The 18,487-nt window shown below is 33.5% G+C and overlaps 1 protein-coding gene across 1 annotated transcript in view; it reads left to right on the top strand.

Moving 5' to 3' along the window:
* Positions 1 to 18,487, top strand: part of Msh4 (mutS homolog 4) — a 98,676-nt gene that overhangs the window by 60,648 nt on the left and 19,541 nt on the right. Inside the window, exons 15-18 of the mRNA XM_074079741.1 lie at positions 1,596 to 1,796; positions 11,309 to 11,427; positions 12,776 to 12,904; positions 15,496 to 15,670. Coding sequence (XP_073935842.1) covers positions 1,596 to 1,796; positions 11,309 to 11,427; positions 12,776 to 12,904; positions 15,496 to 15,670 — 624 coding nt within the window. The remainder of the gene's footprint in view (positions 1 to 1,595; positions 1,797 to 11,308; positions 11,428 to 12,775; positions 12,905 to 15,495; positions 15,671 to 18,487) is intronic.

Genomic DNA, 18,487 nt, shown 5'->3' with positions numbered 1-18,487 from the left:
AGAGCTGTATCCTTCGTGAAAATGGACATGATACAAATTTATAAAGTTCAAATCTGAATACACATTAGAAGGTGTGTAATGAATACTAATAGACTGAGAGAAATGAATATCCTAGAGTATTCATCCACTAGCTCTTTTGATATGAGCTTACAAAGATCAGGAATTATGTCACTTATTTTTATATCCCAGGTCTATGTTCTGGCCTTCAATACAAATGTAGAGTAATTTTCTAATGTTGAATGAATACTTCAATTAAGTTAGCCCCTTGAAATTTCTTACCCAACTTATCAATAATAACCATACTCCACCATGCAAATATACAGGACTAGTGTGTACTGATTACGATTGAATAATTGTAGACTTAATAACATTAAAATTTCTAATTAAAATCATCAGTGACATTTCCAAATTATTATGTAAATTTATTTCTATGGGAAATATGTTACAAAGATTTTTCATATTTCCATATTTTAATAGAAATATGAACTTTTTCCATTGGTATTTTATAGATTGAAACTTTTTAATCATTTCTATCTCCTTTGGGGCAAAAACCTTACTTTAGGGAACAGCTACTCTTTTTTATTTTTACTTTTTTTTTTATTGTTGTGCTGGGCAGGGGGCATTTACAAAAGTTCTTAAAATATATCAAATATAGCATACTTGAATTCACCCCATCAGTCATTCTCCTTTAATTCCCCATACACCATTCTGGAATAGTTTCAATAGAAATCTTTTTTCCATTTGCATACATGTGTACACAGTATTTGCGCCAAATTTACCCTTACACCCCTTCCCCAATTCCTCCCCCCCACTCAGGGAACAGCTACTCTTAATAGCAGTTTCTTAACTCTCAAGAGATATTACATTGCTGCCTTTTAGTTGGGGTATCATATTTAAATTCCAAAAATAAAATGAAGTTTTGAGAATACTTTTGTATTTTTTTTCTAATCCAATTTTTATAATGAATATCATGAAATTCATTTAGCAATATGTAGGATTTTAGTTTTCATTTATCCTTCTTTCTCCTGCCTCCTCCTCAGATGGTGTTCATAGAGAACTGATCGTAATTTGTTTCTATATAATTAATATAATTAACAAATATTTTGTGGTTGATTTTTTTCCATCTAAAATTTATTTTTTAGACAAAATTTCTCCAACAGATGGAACGGAATTGTATTTGGTTTTAACTATGTTCATACCTCATTTTAAAAGCTAAGTATGCCAAATTTAAAATAATATTTAAGCAAGTTGAGTAAATTTGAAATTCCATATTAAACCACTTGTTATTTAAAAATTATTGCCGATGACCACTTGGTTCTCTTTAATCTATACAGATAGGAAAATTTTATAAACTGTTTTGGTGACCAGGACAGTGACAAGGAGATAAATTCTAGAGTTTTCTGGAAATGAATAGAGTTTAGAGTATATCCATAATAATATAGAGGCATTCAGATAGGAACATGGATAAAACAATAAGCTTAAATTATTGTCCCAAGTTGACCCTAGTAAAATCACTAAGCTTTGCATAGTACACACATACCACAAAATATTTAGATATAAATATGCTAATCTTTTACAACTGTTTTTTCCTTCAGTTCGGCCAGAGTTTACTGATACTTTAGCAATCAAACAGGGATGGCATCCTATTCTTGAAAAAATATCTGTGGAAAAGCCTGTTGCCAACAATACCTATATTACAGAAGGGAGTAATTTTTTGATAATAACTGGACCAAATATGAGTGGGAAATCCACATACTTAAAACAAATTGCACTTTGTCAGATTATGGCCCAAATTGGTGAGCTATGATTTTACTTTATATTTATAATTCTGTTCTCTTTTCAAAATGTTTTATACTTAGTTTTTAGATTCAAGTGCTTCACTAACCCAAGAAAAGTTTGGAATAGATTCTCTTACCTAAAGTGTAATAGTGTTTCTCTTACATAGATCATAATTTTTGCTGTTGGTATTTATCAAACTTTATCTGATTTGGATATGATTTCCAACTTTTAATATTGCAGTATTACATTATGGACTGTTACAGAATAAGTAACTTCCCCAGTATAACAGGTTGTAACAATTATTACTACATGGAATCATGTAATTATCTCAGGTTCAAAAACAACTTTGTTGTGACAAAAAATGGAATGAGTAGAATAAACAACTGCCTTTAATAGCATGCATGAAAGTTCCACAAAATTATAACATTGGACATAGAAAATTTTCCCTTAACTTGAGCAGTAGTGACAACAGTTGTGATATTACATATACAGATCATCTTTTTATATAAAATATCTCATAATATCTCAGCATAAAAGAAGTAGTGGGACTTGAAAAGCTTGCATATGTAGAGCATAGACTTTGGAGGTAGATCTAGCTTGTCTAGTTACTAGCTGTGTAATATTAGGCAAATTTTTTAACTTCTTTAACTCTTAGTTTGCCTATCTGCAAATGAAGACTACAATGATATTTACCTCTAAGAATTGTTACAAGGACTAAAATAAAATATATAATACAATATATAAAATATCTGTATGTATACATATATATACATACACACATACATACATAGGTACATACATACATACATACATACATGATGCTTTGCATTGAAAGGAAAGGTATGAGAAAGAAGGGTGCTCTCCAAATGAGGTAAGAACATGTCCTAAAGCATAAAAGTAAAAGATAGATTGATGTGCCCAAGGAACTACAAATAGTCAGAGGCTCTGTAGTTCCTTTGCTTTGTCAAGCAATGAATGACTGTGAAAAATGGGAGGATATAAAGCTGGGAAGGTGGACTGGAATTGGGTTACCAAGGGCGTTAGATACTTACCTGAGGAGGCTGAACTTTATCCAGCAATCTGTAAGGACATACTGAAGACATTTAGAAAGAGAAAGGCACGATCAGATTTTACTTAGATGACTTATAGACAAGAGGCAGAGCAGAACAAAATACCAGCCAGAAGGCTTCTTAAAACATAGATAAGAAATCTTGAGAAGCTTTTTTGGTGGAGGTAAAGGGAGAGGAGAAAACAAACATATACCAATTAGTAATATATGCTGTGTTCTCTACTTGGCACTTTCGTATTGATTTTCCCATTTAATCCTTCTGAAAACTCTGTAAGAAAGTTGTATTTAGAGGTAATAAGTTCTCTTTGAAGGCAAGGGCCATCTCTGTTTTATTCATCCAAATAGGTAGTAGATCCTTGATAAAAATAAGGAAGGTTAAGCTCAAAGACTTGCTCAAGATCACTCACTATCAGTTCTGTACTTAGTCTACCCTACTTTTCCTAATGGCTAATCATGAGTTCACTATGCCCCTAGACCTTGCACGTATTATCAAAATGCATGGATTATATGATTGATACTCAAAAAAATTGAATAATCTAATATCTAAACATAATACATTGCTAACTCCATGTTATAGATGAATAAGTCAAAACATTAAGAGTAATGTGTTAAAGATTTCATAGCTTGTAAGAGGCAGTGCTAGGATTCAAACTCAGGCAGTTTGACTAAAATTTTTGCTTTAAATTAACATCCTTCTCCAGAATATTAAGATGGTAGCAGGCTATTCCTGGTATCTTAGAGAAATAAGAAGGTTTCGTTTTTGTTTTGATCCAGATAGTTCTGATTAAAAGTCTGGCTCCAAGACTTCATTATTTGTTTCTAGCATCCATTTATAGTGAGATTATAATGTGTTGGAAACTGATGTAGGTTTATAATCTCTACTTTTAAGCATATTAAAAATAGAGTTGCATGTAAGAACTATGTCTTACTATCTTTATGACCCATAGCCTCCACTTTTTTTATTGTTAAAATGAGAATAATAATACCTATGTTTTTTGAGAATCCAAGACAATGACTGTAAAATGCCTGGTATGTGAATAGTAGGTACAGTCATTGTAATTACTGTTGCTATCATACCTTTCATGTTATATTATATAGAAAGATGAGCACATTAGTCAGATTTTCTTTTCAAAAGATGAATATTTTAGGTTAGTTAGTAGGACAGTCTCTTATGCTTGGTAGGTAGGCACTCTACCACTTGACCCCCCCAGGCCACACCTTTTTTTTTAATTACATATTTTACCTTTCCTTCTGCTTTTTGCATATTTCTGAATATTTGTAATAATATGGATATTTTCTTTTTGGTACATTTTGATGGGCTTCATTATGAAATTTCCATATGTATATAATATACTTTGATCATTTTTGTCCCCATTTTCTTTCCCCCTTTCACCTCCCACTGAAAGCTCCCTTCCTCTTCCCAAATAGTCCCCCTTCAACTTTCATGCCTATTTCTTAAATCAAGAGTTCACATATGAAAGAAAACATGATATTTGTCTTTCTGATTATGGCTTAATTCCCTTAACATGATGATCTCCAGTTCTATCCTTTTTCTTGAAAATGATTTAATTTCATTCTTTATGACTGAAAAATACTCCATTGCACATATATACCATATTTTCTTTGTCATTCATCTGTTGAAGTGTGCCTAGGCTCAGTATATAACTTGACTATTGTGAATGGTTCTGCAATAAACATGGAAATGTAGGTGTCCCTATTGTATGCTTACTTACATTCCTTTGGGTATTTATTTTCCCAAGAGTGGTATAGCTGAATTATATGGTGGTTCTATTTTTAGTTTCTGGAGGACCCTCCACATTGATTTCCATAGTGGCCACACTTACTTATAACCCCACCAATAGTATATAGTGGTTGTTTTTCCCTGAACCCTCACCAGCAATTGTTGTTTGTTTTTCTTGATGATAGCCACTTTGGGATGAAAATGATGAGATGATAAACATTTTTTTCATGTATTTTAATGGCCATTTGTACTTCTTTTGAGAACTATATGTTCAATTCATTTGCCCATTTGTTGAATGCATTATTTGTTCTTTTAGTGTTTATTTTTTGAGTTCTGTTTATATTCTGGATAATAATCCTCTACCAGATGGATAGCTGGACAACATTTTCTTCCATTCTGTAAGCTGTCTCCTCACTTTGGTAATTGTTTCCTTTGCTGTCCATAGGTTTTCAGTTTGATGCAATCTCACTTGTCAATTCTTGCTCTTATTCCTGAATATTGAAATCATTCTATTCATAAAGTTGTTTCCTACTCCTATATCTTCAGTGATTTCTCTTATGCTTTCTTCTAGTAGTTTCAAAGTTTCAAGTCTTGCATTAAGGTCTTTGATACATTTTGAATTGATTTTTGTATAGAATGATAGGTAGGGATCTAGTTTCAGTCTTCTACATGTGAATATTCATTTGTTTCTATACCATTTGTTGAAAAGGCTGTCTTTTTTCCAAGGCATATTTTTGGCACTTTTGCTGATTATCAAGTGACTATTGCTATATGGGCTTATTTCTGGGTCTTCTGTTCCATTGGTCTACATGTCTGTTTTTGTGCCAGTACTATGCTGTTTTTGTTACTATGACTCTGAAGGATAATTTGAAATCTGGAATTGTCATATGTCCAGTATTGGTCTTTTGCTTGGGATTGCTTTAGTTATTGGGGTCTTTTATGCTAAATTATGGATTGATTTTTCTATTTCTGTGAATGACATGGAGATTTTGATGGGGATTCTGTTCAATCTGTAGATCATTTTCACTAGTATAGCCATTTTTATAATATTAGTTCTGCCAATCCATGAATATGGGAAGGGTTTACATCTTCTAGTGTCTTCTTTGATTCCTTTCTTCAAGGTTTTAGAGTTTTCACTATAGAGTTCTTTTACCTCCTTCATTAGGTTTTTTTTTTTATTCATATTTGCATACAAATTAGGTTTATCCCTATGTATTTTTGAGGATATTGTAAGTGGATTTGTTTGCCTGATTTCTTTCTCAGCCTGTTCATTGTTGGTATATAGAAACATTGCTAATTTTTCTGTGTTAATTTTATAATCCTAAAATTGTTTATCAAATCTAGGAGTTTTTTGGTGGAATCTTTGGGGTCTTTTAAATGTAAGACCATGTCATCTGCCAGTAAGGATAATTTGACTTCGTCATTCCCAATTTGAACTCATTTTATATCTTTTTCTTGCTTTGTTGCTCTGGCACAGAATTTAAGCACTGTATTGAATAAGACTGGAGAGAGTGGACACCTTTGTCTCATTCCTGATTTTATAGGAATGAGGATTTTTTTTCCCATTTACTGTGGTAGTGGCTATGTTTGTCATATATAGTCTTTATTATGTTGAGGTGTGTTCTTTTTATTCCTAATTTCTTCAGGTCTTTTTATCATGAAGGGGATATTGAATTCTGTCAAGGATTTTTTGCATCTATTAAGGTGATCATGTGATTTGTCCCTAATTCTATTTATGTGCTCTAGTACATTTATTGATTTCTATGTATTGAACTGTCCTTGCGTCACTGGAATGAAAGCAACTTAATCATGGTGTGTGATCTTTTTAATGTGTTGTTGAATTTAGTTTACAAGTATTTTATTTAGAATATTTGCATCTGTGTTCATCAAGGAAATTGATCTATAGTTTTCATTATTTTTGTGTCCTTATTAGGTGTTGGTATGAAGGTAATATTGACTACATAGAGTTAGTTAGATAGTGTTCCTTCCTTTTCTATTTTATGGAATAGTTTGAGGAGCTTTGGTTCATTAAAGGTCTGGTAGAATTCAGCAGTGAATCCATCCAGTCCTGGGCTTTTTTTGTTGGGAAACCATTTAGTACTATGATTTTATTTGTTATAGGTCTGTTTAGATTGTTTATATTCTCTTGTTTCAATTATGTTAGGTAATATGTATCTAGAATTATACATTTCTTCTGGATTTTCCTATTCTTGGAATTTATGTTTTTATAATATCTCCTAATGATAATCTAGATTTAAGAGATACCTGTTGTAATATCCCCTTTTCATCTCTAACTTTATTAGTTTGGATATTCTCCCTCTTTCTTTTGGTTAGTTTAGCTAAAGGTTTTCAATCTTATTTATCTTTTCAAAGAACTATTTCTGTCTCATTGATTCTTTGTATTATCGTTTTAATCTCCATATCTTTGACTTCTACCCTGATATTTATTATTTCCTTTCATATACTAATTTGAGGTTTGACTTATTCTTGATCTATGAGTTTGAGAAGAATGACTAGGTTATTTATGTGAGATTTCTGATTTTTTTAATTGTAGGCACTCATAGCTATAAGCTTCCATCTCAGAACTGACTTTGTTGTATCCCAAAGATTCACGTAAATTGTATTTTCATTCTCATTTGATTCTAGGAATTCTTTAACCTCCTCCCTCACTTCTCAGGGACCTACTGATCATTCAAAATTGTATTGTTCAATCTCCATGTATTTGCAGAGTTTCTATAGTTTTTCTTGCTGTCAATGTCTAATTTTATTTCATTATGATCTAATAATATATAAGAAATCATTCTATTTTTCTTGTATTTGTTAAGATTTGCTTTATGGCTTAAATGTGATCTACTTTGGAAAAAAAGTTTCTTGGGTTACTAGGAAGAATGTCTATTGTCTATTGTCTGTCGGACCAATATTCTATAGATGTCTGTTAAGTTCATTTGATCTTTGGTGAAGTTTAACTCTGAAGTGCCTTTGTTGATTTTTATTCTGGGTGACCTATCAATGAGAATAAGGTATTGAAGTCACTCACTATTATCATATCTGGACCCATCTGTCCTTTTTATGTCTAGTAGTGTTTATTTTATGAAATTGCGTGCACCAACATTTGGTACATATGTATTTATAATTGTTCTATCTTCTTCATGGATTATTCTCTTTATTAATAGCATAGTGACCTTCTTTATTCCATATAATTTCGTTATTTTCTTTAGACAGTTCTGGAGTTTGAACTCAGGGCCTTGTGCTTGCTAGGCAGGCACTCTCTCATTTGAGCTGAGCCTTTAGCCCATGTTCCATCAAATTTCGGATATTGAAGTCTATCAGAATATGTAGAGCTATTCTGCTTGAATTCAGACTGGCTGGCACATTTTTTCCAGCCTTTGCCTTTGAGTCTGTATGTCTTTGCCAGTGAAGTGAGTTCTTGTAGACTTTAAATAGTTGGATCTTGTTTTTAAGTCCATTTAGCCAGTTTGAGTGGAGTGTAATTCCATTTACATTTAGGGTTTGGCATTGTTGTTTTATTTTACTTTTGTTTTTTGTTTTTGGTAGGATGGGGGTTTGGACTCAGAGCTTCATGCTTGCAAAATGAGTATTTGCAAAGCAGACACTCTGATCCATTTTTTTCCTCTGATTATTTTGGAGATGGGGACTTACAAACTATTTGCCTGTTTGGCTTCAGACCATGAATCCCCTAATCTCAGTCTCCTAAGTAGCTACGGCTACAGGTGTGAGCCACTGGCATCTGGCTACATTTAGTGTTTTAATTGTAGAGTTAAGTCCATTTACATTAGGGTTGTTATTGAGAGGTAATATATATATTAACTTCTCTCTTCTACATCTTAGATATTTGCTGGTTTACTAAGTTATGTTTTATTCTTTCCCACCTCATTTATTGATCCATTCTCCTACTGAGATTTATTTTTTTTTGAGTTCTCATGCTTGTGTATATCTTCTTCCTCTTCTGTGTATAATATTCTCTTAACTATCTTCTGTTTGGTGGCTTTCGTGGGCATGAATTACTTTAGTTTATGCTTATTGCCTTTAATTCTCTTCTTATGTTAAAGAATAACTTTGCTGGATATAAGAGTCTTGGTTGGCAGTTACTTTGATTAGAGGCCTTAAAGACATTGTTCTGTGTTCTTCTGGCTTTTAGTGTTTCTGCAGTTAGGTCTGTTGTTATGCTGACAAATTTGTTTTTGTAAGTAACTTACCATTTCCATCTTAGAATTTTCATTGTTCTCCTTGTTTTGTACTCTTGGCATTTTAACTATAATATGACATGGAAAGGTTCTTTTCTGGTCATGTCCATTTAGGGTTCTAAATACCTCATGTACTTGAATGTACATTTCTTTCCCTAGGTTTGAGAAGTTTTCTGCTATAATTTTACTGAATAAGTTTTCTTTGCCTTTAGTGTCTTGGTCCTTTCTTCTATTCCATAGATAAATAAGTTTGGTATATTAATTGTATCCTAGAGGTTTTAGATGTTGGGGTCATGACTGATTTTGTTTTCATTTACGGTTGTCTGAATATAATAATTCTTCAACCTTGTCTTCAATGCCTGAAATTCTTTCTTTAGTCTGGTGTAGTCTCTTGGTGACACTTACTTTTGAGACTTTTTTTTTAATATGTTGAGCTTTTTATTTCCAAGATTTCCATTTGTTTTTCCTTTAGAATCTGTATGTCTCTGCTGAATTTCTCATCCAAGTTGTTAACTTTCTCATCCAGGTCTTAAAATTAACATCTTTACTTCATTCATCTGTTTATTCTAATCCTCTTTTAGGTCATTAATCATTTTTACAACAAGACTTTTGACTACTTTGTCTTGCATTTCAACCTTTACTGTATCTTTGTATTCAGTTCCTGAAGAGTGCCGAACTTTTGGAGGAATTATGTTGTCTTTCTTTTTCATATTCTTGCTCTTCTAAGTTGTAATTTGCACATCTATTGGGATCGATTTTTTTTCCAGTTTTTCCATGGATCTGTTTAGTGAGCACCCTTTTTTTGTGGACTCAAACCCCAGTAACACTCAGTGAGGAGAAAACAAAATCACTGTAACAGCAACAGCACTGTTCAGGTGGATGATGAATGTGTGTTGAGGGCCTGGCCTGTCAGGGTTCAGTTGTCAGCTTCAGGACTGCATTCACTGTAGAAGCTTCCCTTCTTTGCATACTTAGAGTTATTTCTTGCCCCAAAAAGTAGGTTTCTACCTGCTCCAAATCATCTCTCCTGAAGTTTGTACACCCAAGGGTAGCAAGTGTCCAAGTCCATGCTGTCTTCTGAGTGCGTTGAAGAGTGGGGCAAGCAAACAGAGCACTGAAATCTGCACTAGGATGTGGGGGAGAATCTAATGAAACCTGACACTGCCTGTAAGGGTCAGCACTCTCTGCCCCACCCAACAGCAAACCACAGATAGCAGGGAAGCAGAATAAGAGGCCATGTGTTCTGCTGCTACAGGCTGGGAGCTCTTAGTCTCTGCACTTATCATAGGCAATGGAGTGTGCTCCTCATCACAGAGGGCTTTTCATAGCCTGAGATCCCTACTACCTAAACTTCTCAGCAAGCACATATCTGAGCCTCCCACTCTCTGTGACTGCCTCTCAACTCTGTCTCCCACTCATACACTGTGGAAAGGTATCCTGGACAGATTTACTTGAAATTGTTCCTTGTTTTCAGATCCCCAGAGTAGTTTAGTCTCAAACAATAAACTTCCTCTCAAGATGGTACCTGGCTAAAGCTTTCTAAGATGTAAAGAGTGACAAAATGAATTTCTTCTCCAATCTGGCCTTCCACACAGGATGGGTTACTGTCACAATAAATCCTTGCACTGGATTTAAGGCTTGTGAGAACTATGGACTTATTCTGAAGCTAGGGCTCCAGTCTGTTTCACCAGGGCTTGCCTGGCTTATCCTGTGGTTATGACTTCAGTTTTCCCTCCTCCCTGAGCAGCTGAGGTTGAAACTGTGGGCTGTTTCCTTTTCCCTCCTCCCTTGGCAGCTAGGGTTGAAACTGTGGGCTGTATCCTTCTTTTTTCTCTTGTAGCCTTTCTGTTTCTCTGTTCTTTTCAACTGTCCTGTTACCCCTTTGTGATTTCTGAGGCTCTTCCTCTTTTTCTCTTCAGAATAGTTTGTTCTTTGTTACCCTGGCTCTTATCACAAAAGTCTCAGGAAAGAAGTGTCTAATCTATCATCTTCCCATGAAAGTCTGTTTTCTGATATTTCTTTCTGTAATGATTTTATCTACTTGAGCTTCATAAGCATTTCCTTCAAATTTTTATATTTTGTTTTTCTTCAAGGAATATTTTTATGGATAAATAATAGCACTTTCTGTAACAACACTATTACCATCAATCTAAGATCAAATATTCATTTTTTTATGTTACTCTTTATCATTTGATAACCTTATTCAAAATGTTTATGAAGTTTAAAATTGTTTCTTTCTGATATAGTTAAATATGAGATTAGATGCTACCCTAATTGAGCTTCCAAGTAACTGTACAGTAGGTAGGATAACTATTTCCATTTTATAAATGGTAATGATGAGACTGGAAAAGTTGAAGTGCTGTTCTGTGATAGAGCTGTGGCCGTGTTCGTTAATTCAGTATCTTGCTTTTCCCACCACATAATCTTAGTAAATGTGCTGAGAAATGCAAAATGCTGTTAGTCCTTTTATTTTATAAAAGTATTTCCATTTACTTTGGCTTTGTATTTTTACAGGATCGTATGTTCCTGCAGAATATTCTTCCTTTAGAATCGCTGAACAGATCTTTACAAGAATCAGTACTGATGACGACATTGAAACAAATTCATCAACATTTATGAAGGAAATGAAAGAGGTACCCAAACAAAACTTTTCTCATGTTAGAAATATTCACTTTTCCAACTAATGACCAATTATCATGTTAGGAAATAGCCTTCTACTAAAACTTGTAGATGTGCTTATACTCCTTTCTGAGAGCCAGAGGGCAGTCAAAGACAACTTCCTAATTTCTGTGTTAGGTGGAGATGAGAGTCAATATTTCATAGAAAAATGCAGTTTTAAAAGAAAAAGCTAATATTATTGGATAATAAAAATGGACTTACATGTTTTTAGATGGAATATGTAAAAGACTTTAGAAAACAATGTTCAGTACCATTTTGCATAGAATCTATTGTTCCCCTTAGGCTAGATTTTAAAATAAAATATCACTGTGTTAGAGGCTTTTAAAAATCACCCTTATCTTTGCCTGGTAGAAAGGGAGAACTTTCACTTCCTGTACCAAAGTATGCATCCTTCCCTGTTGCTGATCTGAGCATATATCAAGTATGTTTGAGGGCTGAAGAAATTAAGTGTGTTTTTTGGAATAGCTGCATTAGGTAAGAATTATTGGGTAAATGTAGAGTTAGATAATTTTCTGCATATAATAGAGGGTGAATAAAGTCATCATTTGCTCCACAATTTACGTAATTATTTATTATATATTGAATGTCTGTGGGGAAGATAGTAATGAGTATATCTTTAAATGGTCCTATCCTTCAAGAACCTTAGTCCCATAGAAAGGTAAAATGCTCACGAAAGTTACTATTGTGTCATCATAAAATACAGGTGAGAGTCTATCTTATTCTTTAGGAGGAAAAGAACATAAGTGTTGGTGTTTATTGGTCAAGGATTTAAATTTATTTTTTAAACAAGAATTAAGACTTAGATACTTTTTCCTAAAATGTTTGTTCCTTCTTTAGTGAACATAGAGTGACAGTAAAATAAATGTGTGAGATGGTTTTGACTATTTTATGACAATAAGTCATTTGTGGAGAAGAAAGTGACCATCTTTGAGCTTTATTTAAGTGTTTAATTCTCTGCTTTATTTCACTATCTAATACATCATTTTTGGTTTTTGTTTTTTTTGGTGGGGGGGGTTGAACTCAGACTTTTTGCTTGCAAAGAATGTGCTTTACCATAAAGCATCATTTTTTAAGGTAATGGGTATTTATTGTATTGTCTCATATGTGTATGCCTATGTCTATTTATATATACACCAACCATTTTATTGGAATTATTAGTCATGCCATTTTTAGAAAGAAAAGCCATGTGTTATTTTTTGTCAGTAGGATTTCTCTATTAAAATACATTTCAGATAAGCTCATTTTTCTGTGATAGTGACAGATGTTTGGTTATAATGCATAATTTAAAATTACATTTTTCAGGTAGCATATATTCTACATAATGCTAATGACAAGTCACTCATATTAATTGATGAACTTGGCAGAGGTACTAATACAGAAGAAGGTATTGGCATTTGTTATGCTGTTTGTGAATATCTGCTAAACCTAAAGGTATATTTCCCTACTTATTTTAAGTGCATTAAATTTTACATCTTTATCATAATTGGATCTAACAAGCACCCACAAATAACTTTTTAAACAATTTTAGGTAGAAAATTTCATACTATAGCTTTTTTGGCTTTATTTCTGATGGAAGTGGGAATGATTAGTATGATAACCATGGTATAGACAATGAAAAGAGAAAAATAAAAAAAATACAACTAATATAAGAGTTAGTCATTTGCCTTTAATTTAGTCAGGCTGAAAAAGTACTATGACATTTTAATAGTCAATCATTTCCACCTGTAATAATGTTGTCTATGATGTCACAACATGAAATGAAGCACTAAGCATCTGAAATAACTTCACAGAAAAACCCATTTTACCTAGCTAGCTAAAACGTCCTTTGAAGAAAAAGTATTTCACAAATCAACTATGTGTTTAAAATAATAATGCAAATATGAGAAACTTGGAAATACCTTTTCATTTTTAAAATTCTTTAAAATATCTCTAAGATAAAGTTGTTTACCTTAACTGAGAGTCCCTAATGATTTATTATGTGGAATGAGGAAAAAAATTAGAGAAAGGATTTTTATGATTCTGCATATGTCAGTCTATCAGAATTTCTCATATAAGTAAGATGAATGTATTACTTAAAACTAAAAACTAATTCGTATCTATAGCTGTTGATTTTATGCATCAATTTGACGAGCCACAAAGTGGTAGGATATTTGGTCAAGCTTTATTTTAGTCTACATCATGAAAATTAACATTTGAATTATAGCCTGAGTAAAGCAGATGTCTCTCCCTTCTGGGCCCAATCCAATACATTGACAGCCTGAATAGAACAAAAAGGCTGACCATCTCAGAAGTCAGAAGAATGTCCTGTCTACCTTTAATGTAGAAGATGGGCTCTTTCCTGCCTTTAGACACAAAGATCTGCTCTTTCTGGATTTGAAGACTACAGTCATTCAAAGTAGTATTACATCATTGGCTTTCCTGGATCTTCAGCTTGCCAACTGTAGGTTTTGGAACTTGTTTGATTCCATGATTATGGGCCAAGTCTTTATAATTAGTTTGTTACACACACACACACACACACACACACACACACACACACACCCACACCCACCCACCCACCCACCCACCCACCCACCCACCCTATTGCTCTGTCTCTTGAGAACTCTAATACAGTATAGATTTCAGTATTATACAAGAGGTAAGAATAGTTTTCTTAGTGATCCTTTTGAATATCTTTTTCTAGTATAGATAATTTAGTAAGCATATATTCCTACTGATTTTTAAGGAGCTTAAAGTTAGTTATTGTATTTCTGCTATGCTTGGTGCCTAGCATAATGTTTGCAATACATAAGGCCTGAATGTTTATTTGTTAAATTGAATTAACCTGAAATAGACTTTACAAGGTTACTATAATGTATTGATTTGATACTTTTTAAACCCAGAACCTTGCACATTGTAAGCAAGCACTGTACCACTGAGCTACATCCCTAACCCTTGATAGGGATGTTATTGTTATTGAATATGTTCTGTAGCTTCTAAGTAGTGTAATCCAAAAGCCAAACAGTCAGTAGTCTTGGTTGTTTGTGTCACCTCACTGTCATGAGAACTCTTCAAGACCAGCATTAATTCCTTGCAAGAGCAGTGCTTCCAACAATCTAATTACTTCCCATTATACCCTCCCCACTAAGGACCAAGCTTCCAGTAGTTAAGCCATGGAAGACACTCTCAAACCATATCCAAATTATAACGAGTAGGTAGTTGAGAATTTTCATTTTTCTGTTACATATAAAACCTTTACTCCTCCTGCTACCAGTCTTGCATGGTCGAGCTATATTGCCAGCCAAATATCTTCTTTTTACTATGTTGTTATTTAATTTTACACTGGTCATCTATTTAGTTTTCACCAGGAATGTCTTAACACATAACCAGTTATTCAGATATCTATTTGCTTTAATAAAACTAAAAACTTTGGGAATTTCATCCTGGAAATTTCATCCAGCACCACAAAAAACGAAACAAAACAAATGTTTGGAAACTTCAAATATCTAAGACAATCCATTGATTCCACTTTTCAAATACTGCTTACAGGAAGAAGCTACATTCAAATTGAGGAGTTTTTTTGGTACTGGGATTTGAATTCAGGGCTTCATGCTTGCTAGGCAGGTGCTTTACCACTTAAACCACTCCACCAGCCCCAAATTGAGGATTTTAAAAAGTTGAGGGAATTATTAGAATTTTGTGTGTGTACCTTCCTAATAAATGGTTATCTCAGTTAATAGCTTTAACTTCATATTTTTAGATATCCTTATATATATTTCTTATGATTTTATTTTGTATTTGTTCTTTTCCTATAATGTAACATTTGTATATATGTGTAAGCATAATAATGATTTTCCTTCATTGAATGTAAAATTTGAAAATACTTGAAAGTGGACTGATCGTGTTAGTCTTCATGATATTAGTTCATTCTGACATCTCTGTCAAGCTTGTTAGGAAATTAAACTCAAGTTTTATGTTTAAGTACTTAAATAGATTTTTCTAGTTATTTAAAGAGCACTAATATTTACTGTTATATGTTCTAGGCATTTACACTGTTTGCTACACATTTCCTGGAACTATGCCATATAGATGTCCTCTATCCTAATGTAGAAAACATGCATTTTGAAGTTCAGCATGTAAAGAATACCTCAAGAAACAAAGAAGCAATTTTGTATACCTACAAACTTTCTAAGGGTCTCACAGAAGAAAAACATTATGGTATTGCATATAGAAATTATGCCTGTACATTGAAACACTACATATTCTAAGACAGACTTGTTTCTTGTCTCCTTTACTAGGCTGTCAGTCTAAGCAACTTTCCTTTTCATTCTTTAGAGTCTTTTGTATGCTCTTAGACTATATTTTCTATGTCAGACTCACATAATACTTTCCACTTAATGAACTTACATGAACCTAGAAGTATTAATATCTTAGAAAATATAGCTTAGTCTATATTTGTAACTTACATAATAAATTGAAAATGTATATTTCTAAAACTCAGTAGCAGGGTCCTTATGTTTTCTTTACTTTCAGGGTGTTTGATAATTAAATCTAAAATGTTAATCTTAAAATAGGATGTATAATCAAACTATATGATATTCATAAACTTTATTAGATACTTTCTGTGTAAATCATTAGGTTACTTGTAAAATATCACAAATTCAGAGAATTTGCAGTTGACTTACGCATGTAAGATTCCAAAAATCAATTTAGCTGTGGTTGTGACCCCTGTGAGGGGGTCATCTTTGTTTTACTGTTAAAAGTGGAAAAACAGGGACTGGCCAAGTGGCTCAAGCAGTAAGAGCATATCCCTAGCAAGCATGAGGCCCTGAGTGCCAAAAAAAGAAATAAAATTAAATAAAATGGAAAAGCAACTAGAAAATGATTTATATAGGATGTTTAATCTTTATTACCCTCAGTTTCATTATCAATGAAATAGGATAAAATAGTGATAATTTTACATACATGTGGAATCATCAGTGCTCAATGAATTATCAAATACAAAGTAGCTTAGCACCTCACTATTAGTAACTTTTTTTGATGTATTGTCCCCTTTATTTAATTTTTTATTTTATCATTTTTACATTTACTTACATGTGTATACATTATTTGGACCACACCCCCACCCCCCACCGCTCACCCCTGCTTTCTCCTATACAGTGAGCACATCAACCATATTCAAGTTTTAGGTTTCCTTCCCTTTTCCTATTCTTCCCATGCACATTCTCCCCTTAGTGTGTGACCATGTCCAATAATATTACAGCATTTGTTTCAGGTCTATGATCTGCACATAAGGGAGAATGTGATTTTTGGCTTTCTGAGCTTAACTTTGCTTAAGATGATGTTCTCCAGTTCCATCCATTTACTTACGAATGACAAAATTTCATTCTTCTTTGTGGCCAAATAAAATTCCATTGTATATAAATACCGCATTTTCTTAATCCATATCTTAATCCTGAGTCACATTCCTTTGGGTATATCCCTAAGAGTGGTATTGCTGGATCATATGGCAGATCCAGTTTTACATTTTTAAGGCACCTCCATATTTTCCAAAGTGATTGTACTACCTTACATTCCCACCAGCAGTGTATGAGGGTTCCTTTTTTTCCCCACATTCTTGCTAACATTTGTTGTTGGTGATGTTCTTGATGGTAGCAATTCTAACAGGTGTGACCTGGAATCTTAGTGTGGTTTTGATTAATAAATGTTGGTGATGCTTGTATTGTTTGTAAAGCAATAAATAAAATAAAACTGTTGGCACATGGTAGAAAACTTATATGGTGTTTATAAAATTAAGTTCAGAAAATACAAGAATAATAATTGATACTTTGAGTTTGCATTAAGAGTAGTCACTTACCATTGTGTCTTCTGAGACATTAACATGTCTCTCTTTGATCTGCTAGTTCAAGGAAAGTTCAGATGTAGGTTATCTCTGAGGATAGACATTCTCTTCCCCTGAAAAATCTATATGCCCTTCCACTTTCTATTAAACTTCATTTGTAATTGGAGTTTTATTTATTTATTTTCCATTTTTATTAGCATATATTCATTGTACAATTCTGAATAGCCTTACATTGTACATTGGTTAGATCACTCCCTCAAATCCCCCATGTCATCCTCTCCCCATCCCAGTTAAAGCAATTACATTAGGTTTCATTGTTCTGTTTCTTAAATGTATATGAAGCCCATCAATCATATTCCTTCACCTTCATCTGCTCCTTTCACCCTCCCAGAAGTACCCCACTCACTGTACCTATTTTACATTCCTGTCTTTCATTATTAATTCTAAAGTCATTGTTTAAAGGGATTTCTCATTGCATCACAGTTGTGAATATGCTTTACTTTGGTAAGTTCAGCCCCTTCTATTACTCTGCCTTACTTCTTCCCAACCCCCATTTTTCGACAGCATTCCAAATTTCCTTTCACAGATACAGTGCACTTTGATATTGTTAACTATCATTCTCTTTTCCTTTCCCTCTTCCCCCAAGTTCGATGGTATAGTTCCACTAATACAAACATGGTCTACATGTAGATATGTATATGATCATGTTTGCTTTTGTGTATATGTTTATCTTTTGGACCTTTCTTCCACAAATGAGAAAAAACATGCAGCCTTTGTCTTTCTGAACCTCGCTTACTTTACGTAATATGATGTCCTCTAAATTCTATCCATTTACCTTCAAACCAGATAGTTTCATTTTTCCTTCTGGCTGAATAAAATTTCATTGTATGTATAGACCACATTTTCTTGATCCATTCATCAGTTGTAGGGCATCTGGGTGTTTAGCTTAGCTAATGGGAACAGTGATCAATAAACATTAGTGTGCAATTGTCTCTGTTGTATCCTGGTTGAACTTTTTTTTTTTATTCATATGTGCATACAATGTTTGGGTCATTTCTCCCCTCTCCCACCACCCCCTCCCGTACCACCCACCCCGTCCCCTCCCTCTTCCCCCCACCCCATCCCCTCCCTCTTCCCCCCACCCCCTCGGTACCCGGCAGAAACTATTTTGCCCTTATCTATAATTTTGTTGA

This window comes from Castor canadensis, chromosome 7, assembly GCF_047511655.1.
Source record: "Castor canadensis chromosome 7, mCasCan1.hap1v2, whole genome shotgun sequence".
In the NCBI taxonomy this organism is placed as follows: Eukaryota; Metazoa; Chordata; class Mammalia; order Rodentia; family Castoridae; genus Castor; species Castor canadensis.
Note: the sequence above shows the minus strand (reverse complement) of the source record. Positions and strands in the feature narration are given on the sequence as shown.